This window comes from Pelobates fuscus, unplaced genomic scaffold, assembly GCF_036172605.1.
Source record: "Pelobates fuscus isolate aPelFus1 unplaced genomic scaffold, aPelFus1.pri scaffold_35, whole genome shotgun sequence".
Lineage (NCBI taxonomy): Eukaryota > Metazoa > Chordata > Amphibia > Anura > Pelobatidae > Pelobates > Pelobates fuscus.
In genome coordinates this window covers 284,512-296,958 of record NW_026961986.1, presented here as the reverse complement: position 1 = coordinate 296,958, position 12,447 = coordinate 284,512, and the positions used below count along the sequence as shown (strand labels likewise).

The window sequence follows — 12,447 nt, the reverse complement described above, 5'->3', positions numbered from 1 at the left end:
TTTTCACATTCTAGGACCCTACCCATGGGTGGCATCGATTGTTCCGGGACGCTTGGACAGAGCAACACCATACCCACGTTACGCTTGCTTAGTCACCGACCCAGTTGGACACAATCACACAGCTTAAGCACTGTATGTCTTCGCGCTGTTCCATAAGCACTTGCTTTCTTTTCCTTTTATTAAGCATGCCGCACTTCGAAAAATGTGATCACCCATAGAACTAAGATTCCAGGCCAGATTGCTGTAAGCTACACACATAGCCCGCCTGTTATTTTTATTTAGACAGACTACACATAACGTGTTCCTAATTGTTCCATTTATTTTATTCTCTTACTCTTTTCCATTTACATGTAAACGGCAAATTAGCTCATTATCAACATATACTAGTTTACCCGTACTGGCATACCTTAACTATACACCACAACTACCTCCACTAATAGGGTACAGCAGGAATCGCTTTAACAGACTTGCTCACTTTGCTGGGTAGGTTAGTGGCACTGTAACGACCAGCTCCGCAGGGCTGGTAGACACCCTGGCTTACCTATTACGGCTACACTCATACTACACCCCACACCTACATTAGCATAATATATTTTACACAGTCACTCCACACTCCAGTAAGCTACATCGCACTCAACGACTAACTAACCTCAGAGGATCACTCATCCCCTCTCTCAGTTGCATTGTATACCGTATACCATGCACACCTATACGCATTCCCACTAAGAGGGAGTACACTACATGTCTCATCTGCTTGCTACCTCACTGTTGAATATAGCTTACACAGGTACAGCCTCATACCCTACTTAACTTCACGGTGATAATGCAAGTATATACCTTTACGCAGACTACAAGATGTTGAATGCTCTAAGATTAACAAGCATGCTTTATGTTGAGCATAGGTATGTCCCCGCAGCTGAGGCGCAGTAAGCGTCCAGGCCGTAATTGTTTGGAAATGCAACTGTCTGTAACGTAATATGTCATAGCCTATGTATCACTAAGCACCATACTTTTATCGTGCCTAACACGCACCATAAGCGTTTGAACTACCTAAACCTATTCCTTTGTACGCGTTTAACTTATAATTTAACTAAAAAGTGCACAAATGGGTTAACATAACCAACATGGGGGGGCGGAGCTTAGCGGGCAAAGCGGTCGGTCGCATGGTTGCGGGGCTCCCGACAATCGAGCTGACAAACCCCTTCTACAAACGAGCAAATACGACCCACATACGCTCCAGATACTCACCGAGACCCACACATCCTCAATGGGTCGGAAAATGAAAAAGGCGAGAGCCGAAAAACCACGACAAGGCATGGATATCGGGGCGATGTGGCGGCAAGCACAGGCCGCAACCGGAGCGCACATGGCGGCCATGCATGGCGGATGCTCTGATTTCTCGGACGGGACCTCTGAAGGAGAGGATGGGGACCACCCACAGCCCGAGACCATACAGGTACAAGCGCTGGTACAGGCACAGCCACCCATGAAAGCACCCACCCCAGTGACTATGGAGGCCCTAGGGGAACTCATGGCAGACCACCATAGAAAGATAGCTGCAGATGTGGCCCTACTTAGGGAGGACTTTAAACTCATCACAACCAGACTGGGAGCTGTGGAAGGCACCGCCAACAATCACACAACACAGATCGCAGAATTACAAACGGCATTACATAGCCTGAAGCAGCAAACCCTGCTCCACGAGCAGCTACTTGCCTCCCAAGAGGATAAACTTCGCCGTAACAACCTAAAACTTAGGGGAGTCCTGGACTCCGTCCCAGAGGCGGAACTACCACATTTGGCCAGAAGGCTTCTTACCACGCTAGTGACCCCGAAAGCAGCCAAGGCAATCACCCTCGATGGCATATTCCGCCTACCAAAGTCAGCGAGAGCCCCACCAACCGCCACAGGGGACCTCATAGTCCGGTTCCAGTCCATCAGTGACAAGCAGGCAATTATGGCGGCAGTTAGAGGCCAACCGACACTTACCTTTGAGGGGATGACACTATCCTTCTTCTCTGATCTATCAGGGGGGACATTGGCGTGGAGGAGATCCCTGGGCCCATTCACATCCCTCCTACGACGACACCAAGTCCGGTACCGCTGGGGTCCAGGGCGCGCCCTTCAGATTGACCGAGGAGGCAGCTTTCATATAGTCCATAACATGCAGGAGGCCACGGAGGCACTAGGACTATTGAACCTCCCCACGACCGCGCTCACTACAGCGACAGACAAGGCTGGATCCACGCGCCCACTAGGGAGGAACGCAGCCGCCGCACCGGAGTTTGTCCCTCGACGATCCCCTGCAAACCCTTACGTGGCAGCCACTACATGAACTGGAGCTCGATAATATGGGACTCACTTTAGGACATACAATACCCCCACCGTCGACCATTTGCATGAGACTCTATATATGTTACAGCTGAAACGATTTCGAGTTTTAATTTTACACTACGGAAATAGTTTAATCTTTTAGTTTTTCTTTTTTTTTTTTTTTCCACTAACCTCACCAGAACGTGCCTAATAAGTCCATGCCTACACATATGTTGACACACACAGTGCACACTATCTTACAGCATAGGGGCTTCCTACGCAGTACCACACCTCCACTGGACCCGCTTCAGCTGCGACGCGCCACCAAACGGTGACATCGGCAGATAAAGGTCTAACGTTGCAGGTCTGGTCTTATGCAGCACTAGGCTGTGACCCTTATGCCTATCACAGATCACCCATCACACTAGGCCGACCATCCTATCTTAGCAGCACTGCTTCCTACACTCACTTTACTCTTAAACCAGACAAAACGTATTACTGTTGACATTTTTGTACATATTACAGGAGCACCCACACTAATACCGACAATCAAAAGCACTCTCACGCCATCTATCTATGGCTCCCCCGAGCTTCCACACAACGCAACACAGCTCATACCAACATAGGATAACTCTCATGAACATCCATGCACGGCGAATCATTATGCTTCAGAACCTAACTCTATGTAACCCATAATATGCTGGCAGCTATTGCCCCCCACAGCCAAACCAGCTACACTCATCATGTGTCATAGCTATGTGTCCTGCGAATGTTATTCTCACACTGTTTTACTGCCATATGTCAACGCGACAACTTAATGCCAGTGGTGTTACTAGCTTATTCCTAAGTTTTTAATGTTTTTAGTTTTGCGACTGATAACCATCTTGCGAGAGGGTTTGCTTTATGTTAACTAGTTTTTGCTTATTTACAGTAGACGTACTCAACGTCCAAGTATTCACTTACACTCACAAAAAATGTGCAAGAAATCTGTATGTCATGACACTGTTATCTCATGTATGTTAAAATTGGGCTTGTACCGCTGTCGTGGCGCAGCAAGCTTGTTTTGTTCATGATTTGCACAATAAAACAAAGATTGACAAAAAAAAAACATAACCAACATATCTTGCTTAGTAACATGTTATTTCTTTTGTTCTACCGCGTATAAACGTTATAATTTTTCTATCCGTGTACCCACTAATGCTGATACTTGCATGCCGTATAACACTAGATAGTCTTACCACGTTTGAATATGTTTAAAAAATGTGCTCTCACCTCAATGCCACGTATGTATGAATCTGTGATATTGCTGTGATTATGTCTGCTGTTGTGGCAGCGTATATCCTTTTGTCAAACCATGCACGACAAAAATAAAGAATTAAAAAAAAAACAAAACAATGGCAGATAGATAGGATAGGACCATACGCACTACTAGCAAGAAATTAAGAAAAAAAAATAAAGCATTTAACTAACACACACACAAAAAAAAAGTTTAGATCTTTATTACCACCTGGTTACACACTGCAGCCCTACATAAGGCTGCTTATGACGCGGTAACTGTTATATTTCATGTCGTACGGCGGCTGGTAGTCCCCTTTCTTGCCTCTCTGGCGCCACAGGTCTTCTACCACTGTACTTATAACCTACACAGAGGGTTCTATACTCTCATTATGCACCATGTTAAGTCTGTCAGCTTTAGTTTGGTTCAGGAAGAAGATATGTGCTTCAACTTCCGAGGCACCGTACTAATGTGCATAGCCATACGCTAGGGCTAGGCTCTTTCGTTATTGTATTTTTTTTTGTTTTGTTTTTCATTGCTCACGGTTTTGAATCTCATGTTTACACTTGGACAGGATTAACTCTTGTCAATTGCTGCCCCAATGCTGGGTACCTGGTGGATGTTTTATGCTACTATTCAACTAGGGTCTGGCCTCATGTTTCTCCACTGTCGGGGGGACGGCCCCTTGGTTTTACTTTCAGGGTTGCAATCAACACTACTAGTAATGGGAGGACTCGCCTAAGTCCCTCCTTGAAGACTAACCTCACACCACGTCAATATGTTTTCTTGTACAAGCTCCATGAATATGTTCACTCTCAAGGTACGGGGGTTAAACATCCCCATAACAGGAAATTAAAAAAAGAATGGCGGACATTGTGAGTTTGTAGGAGACACATTTTAGGACAAATGGCCACACCTAGATCAAACTTAATGACTACCCTGTTCAATTCCATGCTGTGTCCCCCATGAAATCAAAAGGCCCAACAATTCTTATTGGCAAGAATGTAACCTTTTCCTTACAAATACAGGAGGTTGATGCTCAGGGCAGATATGTCATTATTGTGGGTGTAATCAACAACTTACCATACACCATTGCCAACATTTATGCCCCAAACACTAACCAAACTAATTTCCTATGCCATGTCCTCCACAAACTGTGTAAGATCAAACAGGAAGTAACTGGCAATTTCAATCACATACTAGATATTAAACTGGACATGACACTTTCTCAAAAAGGTGCTCGGTATCAACCCCTCCGTCGCCAATGCACTAAGCTCCAAAAGCCACTTGCCTCTTTTCATAATTATGATCTGTGGAGATTGCACCATGTGAATGACAAATCTTAAACCAATTATTCCACAGTATAAAACACCTAATCACGTATAAATAACATCCTCATGTCAGGGCCCACCCTAACAATAAGTCAAACAACCTGGACCAACCTGGACCTACCACGCACCAGTCCTCTCAACCTTTGCTGACCATCATTGCAATTTGCAGCTCATGGAGGCTTAATATTTCCCTTCTCAAAGATCCCAATTTTGCTCATGAGCTTAGCAACTCTATAGGCAACTACTTTCAAGACAACACCACCCCTGAAGTTTCCCATCAGATCATCTGGGTGGCACATAAATCATGTGTGGCCTAATTATGAGGTGGGCTTCTTACCTACGCAAAAAATCTCATACGCAACTACTGGAACAACAACAACAACAAACTATATGACAAATATCAAAAACCAACTCCATCCGTCCCCGCTCCACAGAACCCAAATAGCAAAGATCACCAGACAAATCCACAAATCAGCTCTAGAACAAAATGGGCTATCAGATGCAACTTCTGAAAGCCAAGCATCACACTCAGGGAAACAAGGCAAGTAAACTGCTGGCTGCATGATTAAGAGTTAAATGAGCACACCACAAAGTAGCATATTTGACAGTACAAGATGGCACCGAGATCATGACACCCAGGGAAATCAGCAATATCTTTGCAAAGTACTACACCTCACTAGCTAACTTACAATCTGACACCTGTACCCCCCAACCTCTGGACGAACACATAAATGACTACAAGGTCTGGGTACCCAGACTAATGACTCCACAACAGGACATACTAAGGCGCCCTATCACTGTAAAGGAAATTGTAGACACTTAAATTGTTTCCACTGGGGAAGTCGCCTGGCCTGGATGGCTTTGGTAACTACTATTACTGTAAATTTGGCAAGACTCTTGCTCCACACCTAGCCCTAGCATATTCGACCACGATCTCTACTCAATCACTCCATAGAGACATGCTCTTCGCTCACATAGTAACTTGCAAGTCTCCCCATGTTCCTCAGAACTTTAGGCCAGGTTCCTGTTGGACCCATTCACAAAATTGAATGAGTCCAGGCAGGCTTGCCTGCTCTACCCTCTCCTATACGTTCTGACACTGGAGTCTTATGGCTTGTTTGGTGCGTGCATGTCTGCGTTTAACAATGTATTTGCTATCCACTGATTTTCAGGTGGAGGGATTTTTTTTAGGTTTTAAATCATCTTTTATGCCACCATAACCCTACTGGATTATTTTCTATATATATATATATATATATATATATATATATATATATATATATATATATATATATATATATATATATATATATATATATCGATATATTGCTATGGAGTGGTTTAAAAAAAAAAAAAAAAAAAGCCGAGTTGAGTATTGTTAAAAAAAACTCCTTTGTCAATTATTCACAATTCACAGTTAAGTGAATATACATAAATAAAAAATAAATGTATTTACGAAACTGTTCTTGGACATACTAAAATGTGGCAAGTTTCCTATAGTTCTACATGAGTACTGTGAAGAGTTTACTCTTAATGTTACCGGTCACAGCTTGACACCCCAACACCCACCCTACCACATAAATCCAGTGGGCAAAAAAAACCAAAATATTTTTACCTTGTGCCGAATGTTAAATAAACATATGAGAAGAGCCAACCATTAAGGCCAAAAGACAAAATAATTGATCATCTACACACTACTTTGTCACCACGCAGTATTTAGACTATAAACTCTTGATCAAGCCTTGTTGGTTCAATTTTGAGATCTTTCTTCACTTAAAGGGACACTCCAGAAACCATAACATTCATTAGAATTAAGTTGTTATGGTGCCAGTAGGTTCCTGGTGCCAGCTTCAGTCCAGAGCTGTGCAGCTCTGCCAGTGAACTTCAATCAAGTAGCCTCAGACATGGTGTCACTGATCAGCAGTACTCCATTTACAGAATGTTTTTGTTTTTTTACAACTCAAAGACTTGCAAGAATGAAGGTGTACTTACAAGCCTGCAAGGAGAAATGCTTTTTGTTAGCAGCAGGGGAACCTGTTCCCAAGGTAGATGGTTCAATCTGTCCTAGAAGATACTGGATGGAGCGTAGCTGGAAGCAGGGGTCTGCCAATAGTACACTGGTGGCCCGTTGAGTCCTAAAGAAAGAAGAAGAAAAAAAAAAAAAAAAAAACAACCAACAATTAACAGGGCACAGTATGACATGCCGAAGGATGGACTATAGAAAACATTCGAAGTCTGTCATTAAAGGACACTCGATTGAAACTTACCCTTTTGAAAAATTATTTTTTTACTCCATTTAGTAGATATACCAGCCCCACATAAAAGATGCATGCATTTGTTCCTAAACGTTTTATTTCTGGGTATACAAAAAAAAAAAAAAAAACAGCTCGCAAAAGCTCCAGACCTGCTATCTGCAGCCTTTGCAGGCTCTCTCTCCCCAATTACAGGCTTCATTGAGAAGCCTTTGTGCTGCGGCTACACACATGCACGTGTGGCTGTTTCTGTGCTTCTCATATAGCGGTCTTATAGTTTGTTAAGAAGCAGGGGGGGGGGGGGGGGTGGAAGGAATGGAGCTAATGGTAGAGGAAGAAAACCTTCCTTTATCTACTGTAATCAGCACTTTTATAAGCCGCTGTGAAAATGACAGACACCAGACACAAAGCACTCCAGCAACCTGTCAGGCATTCCTGGCAAAGAAACACTATCCAGTGGTCCTGCGGTGGGTCACTCTCATACTGTGGGAGTATTCTTGGTGAATCCTAACTATTTACAGAACAAAGTCTAAGGGTATGGGTGAAAGTTGACATTTGTATTTTATTTTTTATTTCTATTTATTTTGTTTCACATTGATTGTTTTGCTCACACAATATATTTGTTTTAGTTGTTCAGAACTTGTATTCACTTTGCAAAACGTGAAACCCTAAACCTGAGGGAATGCTAGTTGCCTGCTCCGTTGTATACTAATACCATAACCAAGGCAACACCATGATTGAATTGCTTTCACTTTTTTTATGTAGGTTTTTATCTAAGTTCTTCAAAATAGGCAGATACCAAAAACGCTTCTAACAATGGGACTCTACTTCACGCTAGGCTTTCTTTACTGTGGAAAATGTATGTAACCTGTTTCGGATCCAAACTTTTGTTAATGGCAATACTGTTCTGTACTGATGTAATAGTAAACAAATGTCTTCCTAACAGTATGTATTGCTACATGACAGCACACTACAGTGGTTATGGTGCAGGAGTGCCCTAGCAACCTCTAAGTGTAAATAGTCAAACCATTTGCAAACATGCTGGTCAAGCACCATTCACTTCCTCCATGACAGCCAGAAACTCCCAGCATTGAGGTAAGCCTTGAAGTACAGGAATTAGCTCACTGACAGTGATCAGCCAATGAGCCGGCCCTGCAAGGCAGGATTTAGCTCAGGAGAGCTAATGGAAGCTCTGTGAAACAGCGTATTGGAGGTGACCAGTGCCCAGCAAACCCCAGGTAAGTTGTCAAACCGTTTACTTTACTACTTACTTTTGGTGGAGAGGGGTGCCAGGGTCCTGCTAGCTGCGTTCCTTTATTGGGAAACTCCAGACAGGATATGACAGAGCCCATTATAATGCACAATTATATATATATATATATATAAAATAAAAAAACAATATAAAGATATAGTAACCCTCTTCCCAAAGGCACCCAAACCTGGGGCACCACACTAACCAATTGGCTGTGTGCAGTGCTCACATTGGCAGCAGCTCACCTTTGAGTGAATTAGCATGGCTGAAATTTCACCTTCAAGTCCTGACATCAATAATGTTACTAGGTATTCCCTCCGTGAGAGAGCGAGAACTACAAGGTCTAAAAAGACCCAGACTAGATCTCTCTGCACGCCACCATACAAAGGATACACAATGCTCATGTTTGTTTGTGATGTATTTTCTGTAAATCCCAAAGTTCAACAGCTCAGGCCAGAAGCAATTTCCAGACCAGGGAGGGAGTGAACCTTTCATGAGTTATTAGCTACCTAAGAAAGCACAGAATTACTGAAGCACACTGACATGCCCCCACTGTATTAGAAACACAATGTGTGCAGATGTACCCCGATGTGACATGACTACCAGCTCCTTCACATTTTGTCATCTTCTCTGGAATCAACCAATCTCTTGAAATGCTTTTAAATACAACACACACACTGCATATGTCTTAACACTGGCACATTGTAACATGAATCCACACTAATAACTACAAATAAATAGTAAGTCAATGTCTTATACACCAAGCTATAGTTTGAGTGAGGTGTTTTTTTTTTTTTTGCATGTTTACTAGCATTTGGTTGTGTGTTGTGATTAAGAATGTTATGTCTATCGATGGTGAAGTGGTCATGTAGCACACAGGATAGTTACACTACGTTTATTGCAGAGGTTTATGGGAAGCATGCTGTGAGCTACAGGGGGAAAAAAAAGTCCCATTCGTCCTGGATCATTAATGCTGCATTTTAATTCCAGCTTCACCTACTCAGTGCCATGTTATACATTGAAAATTACAGAGTATGGACATACAGAGTCCTTTATTTTCCCTGTACCAAGATCCTTTATACTTGAGGATATTATTGGTCCTAGTGACATTAACAGATACTCATTATAGGGAGAATTCAGAGTGAATTTGAAATTTTTAGGTAAAAAAATAGCTGAACTGGAAGAATTCTCTAAGTCAGCAATGCTTTCAGTTTGGCTACTTTGGAATTAGAAATTCTCTTTCAATTCACTTTGAATTCTCCCTTTAGTGAATAACCCTTTAAGCGAACGTTTAACACTATGAGATTAGTTACTGCTATAACAACAGAGCAAGAAAGCAAAGTACTTTATTCCCAAGCTTTTTAAAATATCCAAACATCCAGGCCTTAGATTCATGACATCCCTAGATGGAATAGAGTGTTACTCCTTTAAGATCTCGGTGTGGTAGCACAGCTCCTTGGTCCCCTTATGCTTGTGCGGCATCTTGCATCCTGAGCAAAATATCTTCAGAGCATCTCTACCGAGCATGCTACGGCCCCTTGTGATATTGCATTGTATTAACGGAGACCCTTCATCCCTCGCTGCCCTGGCCTAATACGATGTTGATGTAACAGTCACTTAAGGGATTTCCCACGTAGGATGCTAGTCAGCATCTGGAGACATGCTTTTCTTCTTGTCAAACCTTTTGGTCGGCTACAGTGGATAATTATATTTCACAAGCAATAAATACAAAACCATCAGCTGCACTTATGCTTTATTAACCATTCACAGAGCACATGTTATTGAGATGTGAGTCTGGTATTGGAGATCGGACAGTGCAGAGTGGGGTGCAGGGACACAGTTCTGTGTGAACAAGAAGTACTGGTATAATGGACAGGGTGAATGAGAAGTCTTGAAATAGACAGAACTGCTTGAACAAAGAGTACTGGAAGGATGGAAAGAGCGGTGTAGATAAATAGGGTTACCAGATGATTAATTCAAGATGTTCTATAAAAAAAATATATATTTCAGATTTGTATTCATTAAAATACAGCAATGAAGAGGGGCGGGGCCGGACCGCCGAGCTGGACGGTCGCAGGCAAGCAGAGCTCCTGCAACTTTACACTAAAAACGACTAAAATTAAGTCTTTCAGACGAAAAGCAGACCGACAGTATGGTATTTGCAACAGAGGGACTGCTGGATCCAGGGAGAGGCTGGCTCACGAGCTGCAGTCCCCTGGAGGAGAGATCTTAGCACATCGATCTGAGGCTTTTCCCGGCGGTGAGTGGGGCGGATGGCCGCTGCCCCACTATCCTGCAACGCAGCACCCAACCTGAAGCGGGAATCTAGGCGGTCCTGGCCCTGTTCCCCCCCTATGGACCGGGGGGTGATCCCGGTCCTCACCCTGGAGCCTTGACCGGGAAGCCGCAGCTGAAGCTGGGGGATCACCCCGCTAGACCCAAGATGGCGGACGCCATGTGCGTAAAGAGACAAGGGAGAACCAGCACCCTGCACCTAAGCCCATGACCGCCAACGCACCTACTGCCTCCAGGATCGGCTGAGACATAAGGCGGGATTTTATCACTCACCCCCGCAGCCAACTGAACCAGCAACGACAACGGCGGCGCAAGGGAAATAGAGGAAATCCATGCACTGCTTGTTACCGCCTGAACGGACTATGCCTGTCATGGACGCAAAGACGGACCACTCACTCACACTCAGCCGGTAACACCACCCAGGCATAGCTAATTACATGCAGTTGTCACCAAGCTCCCCTCTATGACTAATTCCAGCCCCTCGAATACTGAGAGGGATGAACATAATGATGCACAGCAACAACCCCAGAGAAACCACGACGGCGCAACATGGCTGGATTAGGTCTGGAAGCCTGCTATAATAGACACTAAACTCATGTCACAGGATAGTGGGACTCCCATCAAATATGAGGTCCTAGGGCCACCATGAAGACGGCTCCCCGCGGACGCAGCAGGGGCGATCCTGGTCGGCCGGGTGACATTACTACTAAAGCAATGTAATTGACATTAACATGATGCTAGCAATTGCATGCTTATTGCTTACCTTCTCATGATATATTTTATATGTCAGCACTGCTTAGTAACTTAAGAGCATAGTAACTAACTTTATCTGACTGCAATTTCATGCATGCTTACCGTCCACGCATAATGCAATAGTTTACGCATAGTTCTAGCTTAAATTAACCATGTAGCTACTTACACGAGCGACTGTTTTCAATTGTTATTATTAAAAAATGTGCCTGTTCATTCTGTGCCCCGCATGTTGAGCGTGGGAAAAGTTGGAGGACTGCTTTTGGGGCACCTCTTACCTGCCTGTGATGTATATATATGCACAACAAAAATAAAGAATTAAAAAAAAAAAAAAAAAAAAAAAAAAATACAGCAATGAAGTATTTTATTATAGGCAAAGTAACATGTGCTCTGTGAAAAGGAGAGCTCTGTAACAGTGGAAGGAGCCGTGTGAAGGAGGAGCTCTGTGACAGTGGAAGGAGCCGTGTGAAGGAAGAGCTCTGGGACAGTGGAAGGAGCCATGTGAAGGAAGAGCTCTGGGACAGTGGAAGGAGCTGTATGAATGAAGAGCTCTGGGACAGTGGAAGGAGCCGTGTGAAGGAAGAGCTCTGGGACAGTGGAAGGAGCCGTGTGAAGGAGGAGCTCTGGGACAGTGTTAGAAGCTGTATGAATGAAGAGCTCTGGGACAGTGGAAGGAGCAGCTCTGGGACAGTGGAAGAAGCTGTGTGAAGGAGGAGCTCTGGGACAGTGGAAGGAGCCGTGTGAAGGAAGAGCTCAGGGACGGTGGAAGGAGCCGTGTGAAGAAGAGCTCTGGGACGGTGGAAGGAGCCGTGTGAAGGAAGAGCTCTGGGACAGTGGAAGAAGCTGTGTGAAGGAGGAGCTCTGGGACAGTGGAAGGAGCCGTGTGAAGGAAGAGCTCAGGGACGGTGGAAGGAGCAGTGTGAAGAAGAGCTCTGGGACAGTGGAAGAAGCTGTATGAATGAAGAGCTCTGGGACAGT

At 44.0% G+C, this 12,447-nt stretch overlaps 1 protein-coding gene across 1 annotated transcript in view; it reads right to left on the bottom strand.

Moving 5' to 3' along the window:
* LOC134585298 (E3 ubiquitin-protein ligase RNF123-like) overlaps positions 1-12,447 on the bottom strand; it is an 84,001-nt gene that overhangs the window by 7,253 nt on the left and 64,301 nt on the right. Inside the window, exon 36 of the mRNA XM_063440717.1 lies at positions 6,913-7,055. Within this exon, the coding sequence (XP_063296787.1) occupies positions 6,913-7,055 (143 nt within the window). The remainder of the gene's footprint in view (positions 1-6,912; positions 7,056-12,447) is intronic.